This window comes from Drosophila subpulchrella, chromosome 2L (genome assembly GCF_014743375.2).
Source record: "Drosophila subpulchrella strain 33 F10 #4 breed RU33 chromosome 2L, RU_Dsub_v1.1 Primary Assembly, whole genome shotgun sequence".
NCBI classification, from domain to species: Eukaryota; Metazoa; Arthropoda; class Insecta; order Diptera; family Drosophilidae; genus Drosophila; species Drosophila subpulchrella.
This window is the reverse complement of record NC_050610.1, coordinates 6,741,127-6,761,919: the sequence shown is the minus strand read 5'-3', so window position 1 is coordinate 6,761,919 and position 20,793 is coordinate 6,741,127. Positions and strand designations below refer to the sequence as shown.

Genomic DNA, 20,793 nt, shown 5'->3' with positions numbered 1-20,793 from the left:
TGCTTGAGTACAGACGATTTATAGTGCTAACTACTGCTCATCAATCAGAGCTCTAATGAAAGCGTGTCAAGTGGAGTGCCGTGCAATGGTGTGTGCGATGAGATTTGGCCCTCTATTTGCTGCTCTAGTCCCGGTTGATGTAGTTGAAGACCGGCCTAAATGTGAGAAAGTAGAGGAACTCAAAGGCCGTCACTATGCTGAATCCCATAATTAGCCCCAGCAAACCGCCAAATGAAGCTGTCAAAGAATGAGTAGTAATTTAGGGAAATTTATAGAATGTCAGTTGTCATACCCAGGGCGGACAGCCAGTTCTGGAAGATGTCTGTGCGATATCTGGTGCTCATAAGATCGCTGAAAAAGACATGCAGCAGTATATTGTCCGTGGCATTGCTGTTGGGGATTAAGTAAGAAATATTAGAAATTATTAACTGCAATCGGAACTTAGGAGTTCTTATTAAGTCATTGATTAACAATATTAAATTACTCTTTAGGACTTTCTTTTTTGAAACTTAAACCTGAACAGAGAGAAGTATCCAAGAACATTGTTCTTGAAATTGAGAACATTCGTTCTTAAAAACCGTGTAAGTACATTTTTGAATCAATGTTCTCAATATTAGAACGAAATGAAGAGAAGAGAAAAGTCAAATAGAGTTTATTTAACAACTTTTACGTATACACTACGGACTGAACTAATAGTTTATTTGTTAAGATACACAATGTACATAAAAACCGCCAATTCAACTTGATTCGAGCAAAATAAAATCACTTTCAACTTAAAAATTTCGTTCTATTTTTAAAAACATTTTCAACTCAGATAAAAACGTCTGAATTTTCACTGTGTGTACCTGTATGTCGGACGGTTGGCAAAGTAGCTGATGTCCAGCCGGCCCGTAGTACTCTCCGAAACATAATGATTTGATTGGCAATCCGGGAGACATCCACAGGGAAAGCTATCCGTCTCTCGAACAATCGATAGCGAGAAATTCAAATTAGCCAGAGCATGGGAGAAGAGTCCTAAAACAGTAGGATATCATATGTTATTGATGGAATGTGAGTTCCCTCACCCACTTTTACTGCGAATCATGCAGTTGGTTTCCAGCACTCCGCAAACTTTGTAGGAGCCGTTGTTGTGAACATACGGCGGAATGCAATCGCAGTGTTCGATGGTCATCCGGACACGACACTCAAACATGCAATTGATGAAGGAGTACCGCCGCAGACCGTGCATAGTTCTCTCGCTGCCAAAGAGGCAGTTCCTCATGGACACATCCATGCGGCGAATATCGTTGGTGGCGTAGGTGGACTCCGGATTTATCCTCACAAAACTCTCCCTCGTGGTGGTGACGACTTTTGTCTCCGAGTTCTCATCCGGGAAGTTGTAGGCATCGTGGAGGAGCAGACGGAATCCATAGCCACTGAAGAAAGTTCCATAATAGTCCGATATCATGGGATTGAGCAGCACCGAGAGACCCGTGGGATAGCCGCAGCCTGTGACTCGATACGGTCGCTTTGGAACCTGATATGCGATTTTCCTGCAATGTAAAGTTGATAATACAATAAAGTCGAGACTATTTTCATACCTATCATATATCATCATTCCTTAAAAAAAACTCATAAAACTTTTTTTTGTTCTCTTTTTCCTGAGCGAGTTTAACTTCTAAATCTTACTCTGGAAAATTATTCGAAACACCGCCAAAGTAATTAAAGGTGCAGCACCGCCCCTCCATAGTATCGATGCGTTGGAAAAGACTGTCACATCTCGTATTAATGCCCTTCCAAATGCATCTGGAGATCATATCAATGCATTCTGGCGATAATTGCTGGGAGAGTCCTGTGAGCGTTAGATTATTAAGCGTTAGAATCCTATCGTACATCTGCAGCGAACTGTTGCTAATCATGCTGTCCACGGCCAAAAATGGTAAATTAAAGAGGTTGTAGAGTTCGGATCTGTTAAAACCCGCTGGAACTTGCCTGTAAAATATAGGAACATATTCGAATAAATTTAAAAACCTTTTAGTACTTACATTTGTTCCAATAAGCTGAGTGCCTTGCTCTTGGATACCTTGTTAAAATTGCAAATGGTTACCGCTGGAAAGGGAATGTTCCAGGTGGGAAAGTGCGAGCTCTCGATGACGGTCACCGTTGGGGTTTCCTTACTCCAGTACCAGGAAACCACGACCAGGACAATAGAAGTAATGATGGCCAATATCACAACCACTATCCAGAACCATCGCTCATTACGACTGATGTCCTGACGAGTGATGTAACTGAATCCATGGAGGGAGGTGGTCTGGCAGTAGTTGCGCATATTCTCGGAGAACCATTCTCCGATATGACGAAAGCGATGCTCAGGTTGGAGGGGATTTTGTGGATTATTGTGGATAAGATCACTGCGATTCCGATTAGCGGTCGTGGTGGCCATCTGTTGGGCCTGAACCTGTCGCAAATCGAAGATACGCCGCTTCTTGAACGCCATCTCTGCAGGCTGACCTCCCTGGGTTAACTGTGACAGGACTTCGAGGTAAGGTAATTAGGCCAGCTCCTAATTAGCCCGCCCTAATGACCTCTGATGTTCCCCACCCTCTGAATCCTTCGTTGTCGCCAAAGTATCTGTTGCTTGGTCAGCCAGTTGCATGTGGGTCGCACACACGTAAAGAAAATCAGCTCGAAGACCGATACAAAACTGCAGCCCATAAATAGACTGGTTATGCCGCCAAAGGTTCCTGCCCATAAATTGGGTTGTTCTATGAATGTCATTTTTGATGACCTTGTAGGTCATTAGTGGACTTGCCCATGAATGTCAGCCAGTTTTCGTAGACGTCTAAAATCAGTTCCTCAGCCATTGGTGAATCGTAGTAGACACGCAGACGGACTTCATTTGTCGGATTTGAATAGCTTAAATATTGATTAAGGGTAAGAAATGTTGAATAAATAAAAAAATTAATTTTTAAATATTTAATATTTTATTTATGAGCGCCCTCTTTGTTGTTCCTCAAGAATGTTTAAGTATTGTTCCACATTTCATGTGATAAACACACATGTATCTGTTAGTAAACATTTAAATCATTTCAGTATGCTATAAACTACCTTGAGTTTTCCTTGTTATTATTAGTCATTCCCTTTATTAGTCTTATATCACCCTGAAATTCATAGCGATTGAATTCACATGGCGGAAGGCATTCGCAGTGCTTTTGTTCTCCTTTGATGATCTCATCGTGATCTGTAAACACTCTGAGATCAGAATGGTTCGGTAAGTAATATACCACTTACCAGAATCCAATGCGCATTGAATTTGCTTTAAGTCACAAATTTTCCAACTTTTTTGCCGAGGAGATTTTGGCGGAACACAGGAACATGATCTCAAGATTTTTTCGGTGCGGCATTCAGCTTGACAGTTCATTTGATTATATTTATAAGATGAGATTAATGGATATTCCTTTGGGAAATAACATTCTCTTTCCTGAAGCGATGCACTCTCCAGACCTGCCGTGACTATGTTGACAAAGGGTCTGAGCATTACGTGAGCCTCGGATCCACTTGGCACCAGTAACCTAGGCGTAAACTCATTGGGTATCTCGAGGGATTCATGTATAAGAACCTCTAAACCAGCCCATGTCGATCTCTCCAGGTCCTCGTCACTAGATTTTAAAACCAAACTTAGTCCCAAGTGAGAACTCAAAAGTTGCTGACGATAGTTAAAGCTGCAGCACAGGCGTTGGTCAACAGTCCAAATGGGCTGCATTTTCTCTAGGCAGTCTTTCCCTCGATTATCCCATTGACAACTTTTTATTTGTGGACAAATTGGAGATGCAAGATCTTCGAGGAGTTCTAGCCAACTTACATTTCTCATAGTTAGCTGTTCTATTACAAAGATGTTCATAGATGGAAAAGACTGAAGCACTTCCGCTGACAAACCCAATTCCATTGCTTTGGTATTTAATATTTTCTTGGAAATTGAACTCAAGCCGCAAATGGTGACTGCTGGAAACGGAACTTCCGCCGCGGGCTTCATCATTGAGTCCATAAATCGTATTGTGGGCATTTTCTTCGACATCGAATGTGACATGATTACTACGATAAGTGAAAGCAGCACTGCAGTGCAAATAAGTAGCCACCAGAGAATTCGCTGCCATGTTTTGGCGCCCACAAAAATGTGAAAGCCATGTATGCTGGCCATCTCGCAGTAGATTTCAAATCCCGTTTTCCGTTTACATAGGCCATCGTCATTACGGGCTCGCAGAAATCCAAGAAATCTGGGTAATGGCAGCTGTTTGAAGCGTTTTGAGAGTTTAACATACCACCTGACAAGCCTTAATCTCCTTAAGCTTTGGCTTAGACTTGATGTTTTACCAACTGGCTTTGCGAAACGCTGAAGAGGTTAACATTTGTTTGGTTTTTTAGGTCTTAGGTAATTCTCAAAATTGACTAGATATAGTGGTGGCGATGGCGGAGAATCCTCTATAGGTAAAACTGACATGGCTGCAGTTGAAATAAAATTCACCGAACTTTCTCTCTGATCTGTGAAAGATATTATGGGAAACCCTTTATATATACCAAAGCTTAATGTCATTTTAACGCTTTATTGGGGAGCCACACGCCCTTAAGCTGTTGGAACCAGAATCAACCTTATCATATCTCTCAACTGTTGAGGGTCAGTGGGAGTGGGAGGAGGACTTTCACCTCGATTACTGTGTGTGCTTAGATGTAATCGAGCCAGTGAATCAACATTGAATGTTGTTGTCCTCACACCCCCAACTGTAGAAACAATTATCCCACAATTTATTTGTCTATGCCCAACTGACTACCGAACTACACAGTCGATAAGCTCGGTAAATATGAATAGGAAATTGTTTGCAGCAAATATATTATTATGTGAACTTCCTACTCGCTCCAGCCCGTTGTTGTTATTGTCTTTGACTTAGCACTGCCTTGCTAATGAGCTCATTTTTATCTGCCTCCCAACCGCCCACAATTATGGTGTTCAAATATTCCACTCGTGTCAGCTGGCCAAATTCCACGTGTCATTGTAGCTTCAATTTTTTTAAATGGGCTATTTGCCTTGGACGGGGTTTTTCCAAATTTATGTTCGGACCTGTGCCAGCTGATAAGTTAAACTGGCTCTGATTCCCAATCTGTTAGATTTTTATGTTCACGATTGCTAATCGCATAATTACGCCGTTTCCTAATCTCTTTACGAGTATTGAAAGTCATTAATGTGTCAGATTGTAAGCAATCCAAAAGGTGATAAGTCCATTCAGGTTTGAGGGACTTGATTTGTAATTGGTGTCGTTGAAAGTTCAGAAAGTGCGCGATTGTTTCTATAAAGATTAGAGGCGTGTGCAATGATGCCGAATTTTATTCTGGGCTTGTGGTTTCTTTGCTTGTTTTTTGGTGAGTACACCTGTAATATAAAGGAAGTTCTTGCATAAAAATCGAAACTACTAGATATTACAAAAAATTGCATTACTTATTTGTACATGTTTTTAATGTTTTATTATTATTTATTTTTGGTAGGGACCCCTTTCAACTCTGAAATGGCTTACCCACATTAGGATGTTTATTTTACACGTTATGTACATGATGAATAATGCCACATACTTTTGGGGATTGTTTAAACATTTCAAGATTGACATAGGATCACTTCCGATGAACTATTATTTCAATGGAAAACCCGCTAATTGTTTCCGGCATCATATACGCGTAATTTTCAGTTACCCATATAAATCCCACTGAAACTAAGCAAAGCTCATGATCAATATTTTCTCTGCAATTATTTACGAGCAAACGTGATTTGTGGGTGAACAAATATTTGAATTCAATGGAAATGTAAGAGCAATAAATTTTCCCCTGAATTGGGGTTCGCATGGCTTTAATTATCAGTGGGTTTGTTCCGCTTTTTTTTTTTGTTTTTGGTCCGTTCCCGGCCCAAGGTTGCCAAATCTTTCTAATGATATTCCGCAGGCATTTCGCCGCTCATTTGCATGCCACGTGCCCGGGAGGCGATGTCTCCCGATGTCTGCCAATATATTACTCAATTATGGTTCCGATGGCGGGGCCTGATAAGGAGCCAGAGCTCAGTGGAATTAACTGCTTGGCTTAATCGATCCGGGACAGATGCACTCAAGCTGCGAGCGCGAGAGATTCGCAGTTCGACTTGGGTTATTTTGGTGCATTCGAGTATAAATAAACCCAGCGTAACGGCTCAATACGGCCAACTTGCGTCACGCAACGGTAAAGACAAGTGTGACTGCAACTGTATCTCCGGATTTCACACTTCCCCCAGATCCTGAATCCCATTTTGACCGACTGACGTGGCCCTGAAAAAAGCTGGCAGGCTATTTTTGGTACTCCTTGGGTTGCAAACTCATTTTGTTTGCGATACGAGATGGAGCAGAGTCATCCCTCCACCCATCCATCCATCCGTCCAGTTCTTACATATTTCCAAGAGCCCCCCTCGGAGATCTTTGTCTGTGCTGTATTTATTATCATCTGGTGCTGATTTATGTGGTTGTTAGCTTGGGACTTTTTTTTAGCAAAACTAGGGCGAGGCTAATCTCTTGCAATTGACGCAAATTGATTTTGCACTCGAAATCGAACGTTCTGCCTTGGCTTCGATTCATGTTTATACCCAGTTTGAATAAGCGTTTCCGAAAAAGGAGAGAACGTGCCGGGTTCTACGATGCAAAAAACGTGATCGCTTCAAAGTCATGATCCCCCAGGAGGTCACTGGGTGTCCTATGAGCCTGACTTAAAAAAAGAACATCCATAAGCCATGTGCCTAATTAAATTATTAGCGTGACATTCATATTCCAATTTATATTTAATAATATTAAAGATCGCTTCCATGGGAGATATATGTATTTATATTTATAAATACTTTAAGAACATGTGCTGAGCAGTCTTACAAAAATAAACGAAAAAACTGAATTGAAGGGGATGATATAATGCAAATAAGAAGAAAGTCTACTTAAGATTGTTTTTCTGTAGCGAAAGATTTAATTGCGAGTTTTAGCACAATCGACTGGTTAAAACACAAGGCAGCCGTTGCTTTCTGTTTTCCTCATCACTTCGGATCGTTTGGTTCGAATCAATCAAATTGTTTACACGCCCATAAATAATTATTCTTTTGTTTGTTTGTTGTTGCTCCACGGTTGCCCTGTTGGTCAGGTTCTAATTTTATTTGCTCCAGCAAATGATTCCCCTGCTATTGTTTCAGCCGCTGCTTGGCATTTTTCCTTTGGGGTCTGACCCCAGATTATTGGCGATGGAGAGAGTATCGCTTTGGCAGCTTTATCAGCGGCTCGCGCCATTCACATGTTGGGACACTATTTTTAGATGCAGTTTGCGAAAAATCATTCACAAAACAAATGATACTCAAATTAGCAGGTTGATAACCCCTAGGGGAGTCCAAAATCTCGGGCCAAATAAACTAAGCTGAAATTTTTTAGCCTCGGAAATGAGCACTCACTCAAATGGTTGTCATGCCAGGATATTTCAATAAATTTCGAGTGGTCGCAATAAAATCACCACTTGGTTTCAGTTTCTCAGAAAGCTGGCTTTCAATTCAAGTTCGCAGAATTCATCATCTCAACCAAACGACCACGTTGTGACGTATTTCATTGTTTGGGGAAAATCTTTCATAACTCTGTAATTCCCAATACACACATTTCTTATCAGCATTCAGCTCATCTTTATTAAATCGTGACGTTTGTCGGTCAGGCCATACTCATGATTATCAGCAACTGCATCTTTTGGAATAACGAGGAAAGTTTTTAAACATTTTGATGACAGTCATTTCCTGTCGTTCTCTACAGTCCTAGATTGTTTAGAAGCACTTTCGTTCGGTTTATTATTTTAATTTTGATGAATCATGGGAATTTATGCATTAGTTTTCTCTAGATCAAAAGATTTTTTAAAAAATGTACACTTAGTACTCAACATTCAGTCATTCTTAAAAAAATTCGTGCTTTTTTAAAGGCTACTTGGAACTTTCCCCACACTTGGCCCATGCCCTCAGTATATTTATAAATTGGGGTAAACCGCAAAATGACATATTTAGATATTGTAGGAAAGGCAATGACTACAGCTGGTTAAACACTTGTGGCTTACAGGTTTTTTTTTGCGTTTTCATAAGTAAAGTCAAACACTGAACCTTAAGCAAGAAAATACAATGGGAAACGCTCAAAGCTTATGAAACATTCTACAAACATATCGAACACACACTTCACTCTGAGCACCGACAAATTCAAGGACACTCCGTAGAGTTAAAAAAGAAAAATGTAATCCAAATTAAAGAAAAGTGCGAGTCAAATATCAGGCCAGTTCATTGCTCTCCCAAAGAATTAAATTCTGCAGACGTTAAGACAAAATGCAAAATGTGACTCGCCCATTTTGATTACCAAATCAATTTATTTCGAATTCCCCAAGGCAATATATTAAAATACAGGTAGGTGGGGTGACTGATCTTGAGAAATCCTTTCAGACACGTATTGCTCTATATTAATCAATGCCATATAATAATAAGAGACACTCATAGCTCGATTTAAAGATAGCGATTCTAATTTTAAACTAATTTTTCAATTTCCCAGCTGAGCAGTTTAATTGTTTGAGCGGCGCCAAGCTGGCGTCTATAGTTCTCTCTCTTCATACATATATTTTTATAGAGATATATGTGAGATCGGCGACTACAAACACTCCCACATGGAGAATATGCTAATGAGGAACGCTTTTTTTTGGAGCTTGGCTGGTCTTTGCGTTTTGTTGACTGAGCTTAATACTGTGACGTCAGGAAAGTCATTGAGCTATAATTTAATAGCGAGCGACTGCTCTGTCTGGCGAACAAGTAAAACAAAAACTATAGCAAACATTCTTTTGTGGAGTGCGAGTATGATTGAAATCCAAACAAGAGGAAGAGAAGCCAGCGGAGCTACCTGAGCGCCATATTAAGTTACACTTATGACGAACCATTCCGATTCCGAATCCGAACTCGAATCCGATTCTGAGCTTGAGCCAGTCCAGTCAGCTACGATAAAGTCGCGAGATTAAAAAAGTCAAGTGACAAGACAACCAAGTGCGTCAATCGTCGGGGCAAAAAGCGAAACAACATGGTGACGGAGTACAAAAGTCCGTCGATGGAGCTGCATCTTTGGTTTTTTTCTGGTTCCTGGCATCTGGATTCTTTGTCCGTAGGTCTTAACCACTGGTGCGTGCAGATGGCCCATCCCCATTCCTTCTCCCAAAGCCTCCACTCACCAAAGCTCAGATCGTGACAAAGAAATTTCACACAAACATTGCGTTTGACGTCAGGCCTACGATGATGATGGTGATGATGATGATCAGGGTCTGGAACCGGGGCTGGGCTTTTCAGATGGGCTGCCTTAAAGTTGGGATCTCTGATCATTCACTCAAGTGGGAAGTGCCATTTGAATCGAGATGCGAGACGCCAATAATATTGCTTAATTGAAGTGCAGCCCCAGCAATGCAATGCAGGGCAGTAACGGGTTTCAATTTGTATAGGGGTACAGCCTAACCCTGGTATACCTCTTATATTATATCCATTAAATTTACTTTTGGATGTGGTTTCAGTTCCAATTATATTTATGATTCATTTGTGTTAAAATCAACTTAAGCTTAAAATTGGGTGTAATATAGGATCTGGCATTTTGGTACCAAACCTTTATAAAAGGTTTTTTCTGTTTTTTGAAAAGTTTAGAATTTTATTTTGACGTTGGCGTTCTAGTATAATAATACATTATTTGGTTTTAGGTTATTATATGCGTACACTTGTACAATAATTGTATGCTTACAATAAAGTTATTAGTTAATTTATCTTGAACATAAGTCCACGATCTTAAAACATTATTTATTTGATAATCTTATTTGAAAGTTATTTTTTTAATTTTCTTTGGTTATTTCAACGTTTGTAGTGACCGCACGACCTGGTTTTTATCGATCGTTTTAATAGATCGTAATGTGTGAGCAGCTAGTTGCTTGACTTATTTTTAATAGCTTCAACTACCTAGGAATAGTAATTATAGCCGGAATGGTGTTGTTGTTGGGAAAGTTGGCTCGTGGCCGTCTGATCACGTGCCCGGGAAACTATTGTTACTCATACGCCACGTTGCCGCCGTCCGTCTGCAGAAAAGTTCAATGCATTTCGGGGCAGTTTCCCAAGTAATTAACATTTGCTGGCTTTGCATTACAATGACGAGGCCTGCGACAACTGACTTCTACTGTCAGTCCACTGACGCAGTTGCCATGTGGGCAGCAGCAGGAGGATTCCAGGGGGAGAATGCAACTCGAACTCGGGGTTTGTATGTCACTCAAACTCAGACTGACGCACGCATCTAGATGGAATTGAGATTGGGATTGGGAGCGGGAATGACAATGGGTTTTGGTACCGAGATCCATATGAAATATGCGCATATTCTTCGGCGATGGCCATGAACTCGATGGGTCTGCAATATTTGGCGCAGTTTTCGAAGACAGTTTGCATAATCCCCGATCCCGAAACATTGCGCAGTTGGTGGGATTAGCATTGCAGATGGGTCCGGGAATTTTGCCAAGTTCAACAGCAGATCAAATATAAGAAGTCGCGACAGTTCATTGCCTGGCCTTAAATGGCGCCATCTGTCTGCCCGCCAGTTCTTCCCGCGCTCTGGACTCCAAGATCATTCTTTTGCGCGTCGCCAAAACAAAAATCTGATGTTGTTTTTTGGTCTAGGATTCTACGAGTTCACCCAGCTCTAATGTATTCGCTTTTAGTTGTTTTCCCTTTCTTTGCGATGTGAAATTCTGAGTAAACAATAGTTTTGTTCGTACTTCGGCGAGCCCTCTGGAATAAAGAGGTGTAGCGAGATGACGATCGACGCATTTGAAATTCCTCGTATACTATACATACATATATGGATTAATCTCAAAAGGGGTTTGGTAGAATCATCATGACATTTACATTCAAGGTTGGATTAGTTAGATTGGGTTTTTACCCCATTTTAGCAATTTATTAATTGATAGTCTGAAGGTTAGAGTCTGTAGCTGAATCAAGCACAAAGTCTTTTTGATCCTTTTGAAACAAAAAAAAAAACAAATTACTCTTACAAATTTATAGTTCTCTGATTCCAAAGCTTTACATTTGACGTAAATAAGTTCTTATAAATAAATGTTGTTTTTAAAAAAATATTTATTCTAATGTTCATTTATTTACTAAGTTCAAGATAAAGCAATCTTTAATTTCTTCGGATACTTTTTTTATAAGCTTTCCACTTTGCCAGTTTGCTTTGTATATATAAATATTTATATAAATATTTTAATATTTATATTTTTATATTAAATTTAGTTTTAAGTAAATACAGTTTTTAATAATATAAAAATCTGAATGAAGCTATGCGATCTTGTGATTATTGCGTTGTGATTATTCCGTTAAGCATTGTACATATTTCCAAATATAATCCCTCCTACTTTTCTTTATCACTCCCAGCGGCTCATTCCTGAAATATCCAGAAGACTAATTCGATCAACTCTGATTCCTCCAGAGGGTGTAGCCCCACCCTCTCTCGAGCTCTCCCCGGCGCTCTCGATCGGTGCTCCCCAGATAGGATCCCCCACGACACGTAACTCTTTTCGCACTCCAATTCCCAGAGAGAGCACTTCGTCGAATTTCCGAGACCCGAACGAGCGTCGACAACTGCCGATCCGGTGATCACAAAACTGGCTGCCATATGGTGAAACCAGTTAGTCGCTAAAGCAAGCAAGACAGACAACGATTCTCGGATCCGCCGATTCGCCGCGATCGTAGTGCCTATATACAGTTCCCAACGGGACAGAGCTATAAAGATAAAAGTGCAAAAACAAAGCGCACTTAGATAAAGATAACGAAGTTCCCATGCCAACCCACAGTGCAAGTGAAGTGAAACGAGAACGCAGTTTCGAATAGGAAATATAGAAGTACTCAGATATAGCAGCCGACTATCGGAGTCAGAATGCAAATGTGCCGAGCATAAAATCGCAAAGCGTGAAAATCTACGAGTTTCCAAGCGATATATATGTATACAGAGTCGTATAGAGACTAACCAAGTGGAAAAAAAAATAAAAAGTGCGCAACCGATCCGAATGACTATGACTTCAACAGTACTCCAGAGGCCTATTCAAGCCAAAGCAGAGAAGAAGGCCTCCAAGGCAGCCAGCTCTACGAGAAGTCGATCCACGATGGCCTGGTCCAATGAGAAGCTGCGCTTCTCCTGCATCGACAACATTGGCCTGAAGCAGCTGTGGAAACTGATTGCCTTGGACACGAGTGCTCCCTCCAAGCAGCACAATGCCATGATGTTGGATGTGGAGCAACAGCAGCAACAGCAGCAGCAGCAGCAATCGAACAATAACAACGAGGTAAGTGGCCGAAAGAAAAGAAAGCTTGTAAGACCCAAGCAAACCCACCGGGGTAGTGACGTCAATGAGGATTGGGGCAACGCATCCACATCCGCGTAGAAAGCCAACTTGCAGAGAAAGTGACCAAAAAAAAAAAGCAAAATCAGACAAAAAAGCATAAAAAAACCAAGTTACGGAGTGGTGGTGGGTAAACTCCAATTCCGGGCCTTGAATGACGTCTGTTTGTTGTTGATATACTGTTGAAACAACTGTGGTACCAACCCAACCACCCAGTCAGCTCCCTAACTATGCGAAAAGCAAACAGAGTGTGGGAGATCGGCCTGGAATTCCAATAATCCACGTAACGCCAATTTGCATACTACGGTGGATCTGTGGGCCTCCGCTAATTAAAGCCCAACAACGAGAGACCCGTAAACGTAACTCAGCCGGACACGGCCAGTTATGATCGCACATCTGACAGCAGATTGAGATGTGGTCTCCCCAGAGGCGTCGCTTGTCCAGTGGACAATCGAATCGATTCATTTGATTCCGTTTCATTAAAGACAATTGATTCGTTGACAAAGAGCGGAGACAAAGATGAAAATGGAGATTGAACTCCCTTTTTAAGCGGACAAGTCCTTATATCTTCTGGTTAAAAAAACCTTAAGGTATTACAAAGTCCGAAGCTTATTGACTCTAGCTTTTGTTTCTCTCAGTGTATCCGATTTTAACGAGCTGAGCACTCTTGATCATTTCAAGTGTCAAGTGCAGCGGCCCACACTCTTTATGGCCTTAGTCGTTATCGGTTAATTTCGGCCATTTTAATTTTTCGCTAGCTCAAGATCAAGGCTTCCGACAAGAGCGAAGGTTATTAGAAGATCTGTGATCGGGTTTGGGGAAGCCACTAATCTAGTTTCTATTTTAAGCCACTGGTATTCCCCTTTAATCCCCATCATCTTTATAATGTCGCCAACATTCGTTGATTGGAATTGGCGGTGAATGTCGAACTTTCGCAGAATGATTCACATGGATTTTCGTGTAAGCGCGATGAGTGCACTAGAGGGAAAGACGCTATTCGTATTGACGTATATCGTGGGTCTAAGCGGATCCGGTTCTCCTCTGGCTAACCGTTACTCATGACCAATGAACCACTAGAACTGCGACTTAGATTGATGGTGCTGCTGCTGAAAAGAGAGTGTGAAGTTTTCTTATAGTTTCTGGCCCTGGGGCACGGATCTAACCCTCTGCTGATGGGTTGAGTGTTGCGATAATATTTTTTTAAGCCAACTGGTTTGTACCCCCATTACCCCCCATCCACCCTTCCAGGCGAGCCCCTCGCCCTCCGTTCGCTGGATTGACGTCAATGCAAATAAACTCCCCGGCGGATCGAGACTATCGATATATCGATGAAACCCCCCGGACAGTCTGGTCCAAAATCGTGGCAACGTCTGGGGATCGGGCTCGGGTTTGGGTTCTTATAATGTCAGGGTTGTGTTCTACAAAACCTGCGAAGGCTGCTGCACCTGAGTCACGCCCCCCAGAGTGGGGATCCTGGAAAAACGGGTTTCGGTGGCACGTTGCAGGTTCAGGGCCAACAGAGTATGTTTATAGGGCCTGGGATCAAAAACTTAACATGAGGTGGAGGTGCCCTCTGGGTGCTCAAGATCCAAACACTCGGACAGTCGAAAAAATTTCGGCAGGTTGATTTTGTTTAATTAACAGCTCAGCTAAAGCGCCTTGACGTCACGCGCATAAATTGATTTTGACTCTTTTGTGTGCTTTAATTTTTTTTCTGTTTCTGTTTCTGTCGGATAACACGTTCGTCCGGCGGCTATCGAAAATGCTAAGTAGTCATAAATAAACACTACTAAACTGTGAGCTTAGTTAAACGCCGGAATATCAAAAAATAAGAAATAAAACTAAAAATAGCGCTGAGGCTTGAAACGGGGCCGAAACGCACTCAGAACCCGAACCCGAACTCGATCTCGAATTTGAATGTGAACCTTAATAAACGCGAACCGAATCGCTCAAGCGAAAAATGCCGTAATTTTTTACCCCATGTCAGAGTTAAAGTTAATTATTGTTTTTGCTCACTTTGCGGTTTGGATTTCCATCTGTCACAAGTGATTCTCACTGAGGTTTTCCCTCACCAATTTTCCCTCAGATGTTTGCATACACGAGTGAACCGAGTCCCAGACGATGAGATAATTAAACATGTAATGGCATATAAAAGTGAAGTAATAATGTTCAGTACTAGGCCCAGTTTCACACACAGAATGACGCACTTAAGCTAATCCAAATTACTGCCCATGTGCTAATTTCACTCAGGTGTGGTGTACGTGCAAAAATGTGCGAATATTGGATCGATTGTAGGAATGGGCTCGTTGGCAATCTGTAGTAAATGCAGTTGTAAAACAAGTAGTCAATGAATAAAAGCCGCTGACGTCGATTAGCTCGATCGTTGCTATTATTAAATACCCGTTAACTCCGGAGCGTAACGTGTAACTCTCGATAAAGGTCAGCGCTGACGACACGATCGTCGAACCTCGAATATTGGTTAATGGAATTTGATAGGCGGTATGCCCCACCTCAATCGAATGTGACATCTTATTAGCTCCTAATTAATACATAATAGGGGGTTTTTGGTTTGCCATCAATATGGAAATTCGATCAGGAAAGGCCAAAGAGTTTGAATGAGGCCTATTACCATAAAGTTCTGTTATCTAAAATTTCACATTCAAAGCAATTATGCGGTCAGCAGAATCGCGTGGGGCGCCATTCATTATCTCTAACCCATTTCAGGGGGCCTTAGCGGGTAAGCCCGGGTATTTGCGCCCTCAAATCAAACATTTGCCAACCGCTAACTGCAGCAAAGTGATAAGACCGAGATCATACCATACCCCAGCTGATAAGGAGCGATGACCCTGGCAACGGGTGTTCACTGTGGCGGTGCCATGCACCCCCTTACCCGCTCCTCCTGATACGCGTGACGAATTTGTGCCACATATGCAAATTTGCCTTTACTTACGTAAAGATTTCGCAGTCGGAGCAATGCTATTAACGCAAGATTACGGCCGTTGGTAGGGATCTGCCTTATAAAAAAGACGCAGCGTTATCTGGGCAGTTAAGATACGATAATAGTGGGGAGATAGTGAAAAAAACAAGAGCAGAAGCTATATAAGAAGCGGGGCATAAACAAGTTCCGAGGCATTTACCTTAATTAGTCAATTAATCAAAGCGGCGGAGTGAGGAGTGAGGATCGGCTCGGAACGGATTTTATCGGATTGGTTTGGATCGCCTTCTACGCTGACAGGTCGTTATTTGTTATGGCCAATGCTTATGGCTCAATTCGCATAGGCAGCACAAAAACAAACGCCAACTTTGCATACTAAGTGCCTCATTAGGGACACGGCAGTGCCGGGGATCGGTCGTAAACCACACACGACGACCCATCAAGCTGCTCCGTCTCTTTTTATATAAGCATAAACAAAAAGGGGGCCGCCTAGAACTTATTCGCCGCTTGCCAATGCATTCGGCTTGAATAATTAATTAACGCCTGCGTGAGTCACAGTTGGTTATAGAATGCAATTGAAAGTTTTCAATAACATTTAGGTGCTAATATTTTTATTTTATTGTTTGTTTACTTGTTAACTAACCATAGACCTTTCCATCTCTCTCTTTTCAGCGTATACCCAATGAGAACTGTGACAACTTGGCCGACTATTTGAGTCTACAAAGAGCGGCCCAGGCTCAGAAGAATCACATCCCATCTCAGGCCCCGACCGCGGCCCCTGCCCAGATGTCCCTGCTCAAGTTCTTGGCCATTGTAAGTACCCTTTGCTTACTCGCATGTCATGTCAATTGGGCAGAAACTTTCCACCAGAGTAACCCCAGAGCTTCCTGCTCGAAGCCTCGGTCAATTCGCGATCCGTTGCACTGCCTGCATAAATTTCACGTTTACGAGGCTTGGGGCGTGGCTCTCGGGCTGGCAAATAAAATTTGTTTCATTATTTATAATCGCAGCCGGGCGTTGGACAGTAATGTTTCGCCTTAAACCCGTTCCCAGCTGTGATAAAACGCCGATTTATCAATGAATTCGTACTCCTTCTGTACTAAGATCATTTTTTCTTTTGTTTCCAGAATGCCCTAGAGTTGAGTGCCCCAGCAACGCCACATCTCCTCCAGCACCAGCAGACCCAGACGCAGGCAAAGCCCAAGGGTTGGATGCAGCTGTCCGGTCACCCAGAGAGGTAAGCATCTTAAGATATAGGGGTCGTTGGTATATGGCAGGAAAAAGCTGTGTTTTATCAGCTCTGAAACGGAAGTGTTCCAATCGGCTTTAAGTTTGTATCTCCTTAACTACTCTTTGTTTTATAAATGTTAAAACCATTTATTTATCGTGTAATTTGGGGTAATGCAGAGTCTTGCTATATAAAGAAATTTAAACACTCAGATTATTAACTGTAAACCTTTTTCCTTTCTTTCAGCATTGTTCCCACGTCCACCGGAATAGTGCGGAAGAGGATCTCGGGCCTCGAAGACAACGAGGTCCATGCCTACCGACTGATCTGCCAGGAACCACAGACCGCTCAGATAGTGCCCGCCTACTTTGGCATACAGGAGATGCAGGGCCAGCACTACATCGAGCTGCAGGATCTGCTGTCGGGCTTCCGGGATCCGTGTGTGATGGACATCAAGATGGGCAGCCGCACCTTCCTCGAATCGGAGGTCAGCAATGCCACCCTGCGACCAGATCTCTACCAGAAGATGATCGCCGTGGATGCGGGAGCTCCCACGCCGGCGGAGCACGAGGCACGGGCCATTACCAAATTGCGCTACATGACTTTCCGAGAGTCGCTCTCCTCCTCGCAATCTAAGGGCTTCCGGATCGAAGCGCTGCGCCTGCGCGGACGACCGCCTGTCAAGGATCTAAAGACCTGCCGAACTAGCGAGCAGATTGGTCAGACCATCGAACAGTTCCTGGCCGCCCGGCGATCTGTGCAGAAGGAGCTGCTGAAGCGACTGAAGCACATGCGCCTGGTCATCGAGCAGTCGTCCTTCTTTGCTCGCCATGAGATCGTTGGCTCCAGCATCTTCATCGTTTACGACGATGAACGCGTTGGCGTGTGGCTGATTGACTTCGCCAAGTGCCGGGAGCTGCCGCCTCAGGTGAGGGTGGATCACCGCAGCGCCTGGACTCCGGGAAATCGGGAGGAGGGTCTGCTCCGCGGAATGGACGAGCTCATCCGCTCCTTCGAGGAGGTTTACGCCCGCTGTGGTTCCCATCGTGGCTGCCTTAAAATCTAATGGATAGATCGATTGCACCTGCAGCTGGATCTGCACCAAAAGACTGATCACCTAAGCTCCATTTGTAAAGAAAAAAAAAGGATTCATCGCATCGCCCGGGCTGAGCTCCCCCTATATTATTACCTTGTTCCATATTGGAAAGACCTGGATTCAGCTCGGGCACCGTTAGAAAGTGTAAGACTAGCTGGAGAAGAAAATAACGATTAGTATTGATCACCAAACAGCATTTGTTTGATTGAAACAGGTTTAAATTAAGTATTTGTGGAAAGCAATCTAAACCTGAACACAAGAAATAAAATATCTTAAGAAAATGTATCTTGGTTTGTGTCTTTATTGTATTAGCTGGGAACATTTGTGGAAGTACAAGATAAATAGCCAACCAAATATTTGAATGTGAATGTCCTTTAAAACATTAAACTAATTAATTACTTAATAGTTGTTTCTGAAAGGTCAGCAAATGTTCGGATTGCATGTACTGTTCTAATTCAAATTGGTTAACATCCCGCCAACTAGCCACTTAACAGCAAACTGTTACCATAAACAGCTGTTAGTTTTTGGTATTTTTTAAATTCATCGAGATTAACCGATATACAAATATATCGACATTAATCCATCTCTATTACTAGCGTGTTTTGGTGCAATTTCCAGGATGAATACAATTCGTCCTTGTGGTTGCAAGGGCGTGCGCACCTGCTTGAGCTGCGAACAGGACTTCCAGATAGCCAAGCCCTCGCTGCAGGAACAGTTCCAGCAACTGGAGTCCTGGTCCTATTGCGTGCAATGCGAACTTCTGCAGCCCGGTTGGGATACGACGAAGTTGCAAGGAGCCCATGGAGATCACAAGAAGGACGAGGGCCTTCCTCTGCCGGGAATCCTGGTGCAAGAGGAGTTCCTCACCGCGAAGGAGGGCTCCCAACTGATGGCTGACCTGGACGATTTGCCCTGGGACATCTCGCAGAGCGGACGGCGCAAACAGAACTTCGGACCCAAGACAAACTTTAAGAAGCGCAAGCTCCAGGTGGGATCCTTTGCAGGATTCCCCCGAACAACGGAGTATGTGCAGCGACGCTTCGATGAGGTTCCTCTGCTTCGTAACTTCCAGACCATCGAACAGTGCTCCCTGGAGTACGAGCCCAGCAAAGGAGCCAGTATAGATCCGCACGTGGACGACTGCTGGATCTGGGGCGAACGCGTGGTCACGGTCAACTGCCTCGGAGACGCCGTGCTAACCCTCACTCCCTTCAAAGTCCAGCAACCGGGCAAGTACAATCTGGACTTGGTGTCCCACTACGAGAAGGAGCTTCTGGCGCCGCTACTAAGTGAAGACGAGCTAGCCAAGTATGAGGGAAAGGTTCTGCGCATTCCTATGCCCAAGTAAGCTCGGATAGTATACACTACACATTGTCATACTAAACCCGTTATTGCTTTTTAGCCTCTCCTTGATTGTTTTGTATGGACCAGCGAGGTACCAGTTCGAGCATTCTGTGCTGCGCGAGGATGTTCAGGAGCGACGTGTTTGCATAGCCTACAGGGAGTTCACGCCCATGTACATTAATGGAGAAGACGTACAAAAAGGAGATCCTGTGAGAGAAAAGTCCCAGTTATTCTGGGAAATAAACTAGCCAATGGCTTATACAAATTTAAAATGTACCATGGTAAAGATGGAAATTGCTTACGAGCCACGCCGCCAGATACTTTAGATTAAAATATAAAGGATGTAATAAGTCTTTAGGTTGTGTAAAATTAAATCCACTTTATTATGTGCGAGGACTTTCCTGGTCCGCGGATGCTGGCTTGTAATCCAGCAGTGCCACCTGAGCGGGTAGCTGAACTCCGTGGATTTTCTTCAAATGAGCCCTTAGGTTGCTGCTTGTGCTGAAGCTGTTGGAACAGACAACACACTGGTGGTTTGAGTGCTTTCGGCGGATGTGCTCGTTGAGATCGCGCACCTTGGCAAAGGCTGTGGTGCAGTATTTGCAGACGTGAGAGTTGCGCACATGAGTCTTTAGATACTGTGGCGAGGCATAGGCCAACGGGCAGTACTGACACTTGTAGATGGCCTGACTTCCACTGGGCTCCACGTCCAGCAGGCGATTGGCCTCGTTGTACTCGTCCAGGTTGTAGTGCTTCAGTTCGACGGCCGCGTAGTCCACGGTACGCATTTCGTAGGCAGGTGGCTCTAGTTGCTGTAGCCGTGAGTCGGACAGATCCAGGCGCGGTTGGGTAGTGGTGGCAGGCAGAAACTCGGACACGATGAGCGAGTCCTGATTGGCCAGCTTCTGTGAAGGTTTTGGCACGGTGTTGACTGTTTTCTTAGTTGGTTTTGTGTCTGTCAGATGATTGGGTTCTAATACTATAATATCCAGGGGTATTAACTCCTCCCATTCCTCTTTTTCTCCTCCAGCCATCTCAGCCACTTCAGGCTTATGCTGCTCCTTGAGATCCTCTAAAACTTCCACATCCTGGCACATCTCCACCTCCGCTTCGTTGTAGAGCTGAAGGAGCTGCTGATTGGCGAACTTGAGCTTCCGGAAGAAGGCGTAGTGCTGCTGGCACTCTTCCAAACATATATTGCAGATCATGGGCAGCTCCTCAGTTAGATTAAGGGCTATATCCTGGAGGAGATTGTGTGCTATGATTGGATTTAAACCCACTTCAATAATCTTACCCAGCCGAACATGGCCTGTATCAGCTCGAGGACTGTATGGTCCGAGCTGCCGCTGCTCCTGTGCACCCTGATGTCCACCGCAGCGCTGTCCACAAAGCATATCCTGCACAACTTCCGCAGGTCCATTGAAATTTCAAGGAAGACAGGTGGCTTATGCCTAAACTTGGGACTCCTTTGGATTACATTTACTTGTAGTCTACTCCTTTGAATGTTAAGCTGGTATTCTGTTATTTTCACTTCTTGAATTTCTGGCAATTAGCAATAATATAAATTATTAAGTATAATCCTCAATTTAAGCAAAACAAAAACAAGACGGTCATCGATATTATTTGTTTGGAAGTATCGTTCTGTGTATGCAGTATATTTTAGTATTTATCATTCGCTATTTTAACGGTCGATTTGCGGTCCTACTAATTTTCAAACTGTAATGTTATTTTGTTGGAAGTCAATTAATT

General features: G+C 43.1%; 5 protein-coding genes across 7 annotated transcripts; 2 read left to right on the top strand and 3 right to left on the bottom strand.

Moving 5' to 3' along the window:
* Positions 1 to 124: 124 nt before the first annotated feature.
* LOC119548578 (sodium channel protein Nach) lies at positions 125 to 2,476 on the bottom strand. The gene is made up of 6 exons (XM_037855896.1): positions 2,025 to 2,476; positions 1,669 to 1,971; positions 1,069 to 1,532; positions 846 to 1,014; positions 293 to 390; positions 125 to 237 (listed from the first exon to the last, which is right to left on the bottom strand). The coding sequence occupies exons 1-6, from the start codon at positions 2,474 to 2,476 to the stop codon at positions 125 to 127; spliced, it is 1,599 nt and encodes a 532-aa protein (XP_037711824.1).
* A 66-nt stretch (positions 2,477 to 2,542) lies between these two features.
* Positions 2,543 to 4,477, bottom strand: LOC119548556 (pickpocket protein 11). Its single transcript, XM_037855855.1, is given in 6 exon segments — positions 2,543 to 2,574; positions 2,577 to 2,723; positions 2,792 to 2,895; positions 3,088 to 3,220; positions 3,271 to 3,861; positions 3,916 to 4,477. Coding segments are annotated over 6 exon segments (1,569 nt in total).
* Positions 4,478 to 11,728: 7,251 nt separating this feature from the next.
* Positions 11,729 to 17,739, top strand: LOC119547975 (inositol-trisphosphate 3-kinase homolog). 3 transcript variants are annotated; one of them, XM_037855026.1, is made up of 4 exons: positions 11,729 to 12,384; positions 16,049 to 16,189; positions 16,504 to 16,613; positions 16,851 to 17,739. In XM_037855026.1, the coding sequence occupies exons 1-4, from the start codon at positions 12,109 to 12,111 to the stop codon at positions 17,668 to 17,670; spliced, it is 1,347 nt and encodes a 448-aa protein (XP_037710954.1). In that variant the 5' UTR covers positions 11,729 to 12,108; the 3' UTR covers positions 17,671 to 17,739. The 3 variants fall into 3 exon arrangements, with proteins under 3 accessions (XP_037710954.1, XP_037710955.1, XP_037710956.1); XM_037855027.1 differs by lacking the exon at positions 11,729 to 12,384 and adding an exon at positions 15,575 to 15,676; XM_037855028.1 differs by lacking the exon at positions 11,729 to 12,384 and adding an exon at positions 15,735 to 15,923.
* Positions 17,740 to 18,284: 545 nt separating this feature from the next.
* Positions 18,285 to 19,413, top strand: LOC119548416 (alpha-ketoglutarate-dependent dioxygenase alkB homolog 4). The gene is made up of 2 exons (XM_037855658.1): positions 18,285 to 19,044; positions 19,103 to 19,413. Exons 1-2 carry the CDS (start codon positions 18,320 to 18,322, stop codon positions 19,290 to 19,292), a joined length of 915 nt encoding a protein of 304 aa, XP_037711586.1. The 5' UTR covers positions 18,285 to 18,319; the 3' UTR covers positions 19,293 to 19,413.
* LOC119548415 (zinc finger protein 521) lies at positions 19,404 to 20,655 on the bottom strand. Its single transcript, XM_037855657.1, has 2 exons — positions 20,339 to 20,655; positions 19,404 to 20,285 (listed from the first exon to the last, which is right to left on the bottom strand). The coding sequence occupies exons 1-2, from the start codon at positions 20,462 to 20,464 to the stop codon at positions 19,428 to 19,430; spliced, it is 984 nt and encodes a 327-aa protein (XP_037711585.1). The 5' UTR covers positions 20,465 to 20,655; the 3' UTR covers positions 19,404 to 19,427.
* Between the last annotated feature and the right edge of the window lie 138 nt (positions 20,656 to 20,793).

Excerpts from the sequence above, each read along its gene's own strand:
- LOC119548578 (XM_037855896.1), bottom strand. The coding sequence starts at position 2,476 with ATGGCGTTCAAGAAGCGGCGTATCTTCGATTTGCGACAGGTTCAGGCC. Across the intron at positions 1,015-1,068 it reads CTGCATGATTCGCAGTAAAA|GACTCTTCTCCCATGCTCTG; the intron begins GTGGGTGAGGGA and ends CTACTGTTTTAG. Across the intron at positions 238-292 it reads GAACTGGCTGTCCGCCCTGG|CTTCATTTGGCGGTTTGCTG; the intron begins GTATGACAACTG and ends ATTCTTTGACAG.
- LOC119547975 (XM_037855026.1), top strand. The coding sequence starts at position 12,109 with ATGACTATGACTTCAACAGTACTCCAGAGGCCTATTCAAGCCAAAGCA. Across the intron at positions 16,190-16,503 it reads TGCTCAAGTTCTTGGCCATT|AATGCCCTAGAGTTGAGTGC; the intron begins GTAAGTACCCTT and ends TTTTGTTTCCAG. Across the intron at positions 16,614-16,850 it reads CTGTCCGGTCACCCAGAGAG|CATTGTTCCCACGTCCACCG; the intron begins GTAAGCATCTTA and ends CCTTTCTTTCAG.
- LOC119548416 (XM_037855658.1), top strand. The coding sequence starts at position 18,320 with ATGAATACAATTCGTCCTTGTGGTTGCAAGGGCGTGCGCACCTGCTTG. Across the intron at positions 19,045-19,102 it reads CTGCGCATTCCTATGCCCAA|CCTCTCCTTGATTGTTTTGT; the intron begins GTAAGCTCGGAT and ends ATTGCTTTTTAG.
- LOC119548415 (XM_037855657.1), bottom strand. The coding sequence starts at position 20,464 with ATGGACCTGCGGAAGTTGTGCAGGATATGCTTTGTGGACAGCGCTGCG. Across the intron at positions 20,286-20,338 it reads TACAGGCCATGTTCGGCTGG|GATATAGCCCTTAATCTAAC; the intron begins GTAAGATTATTG and ends AATCTCCTCCAG.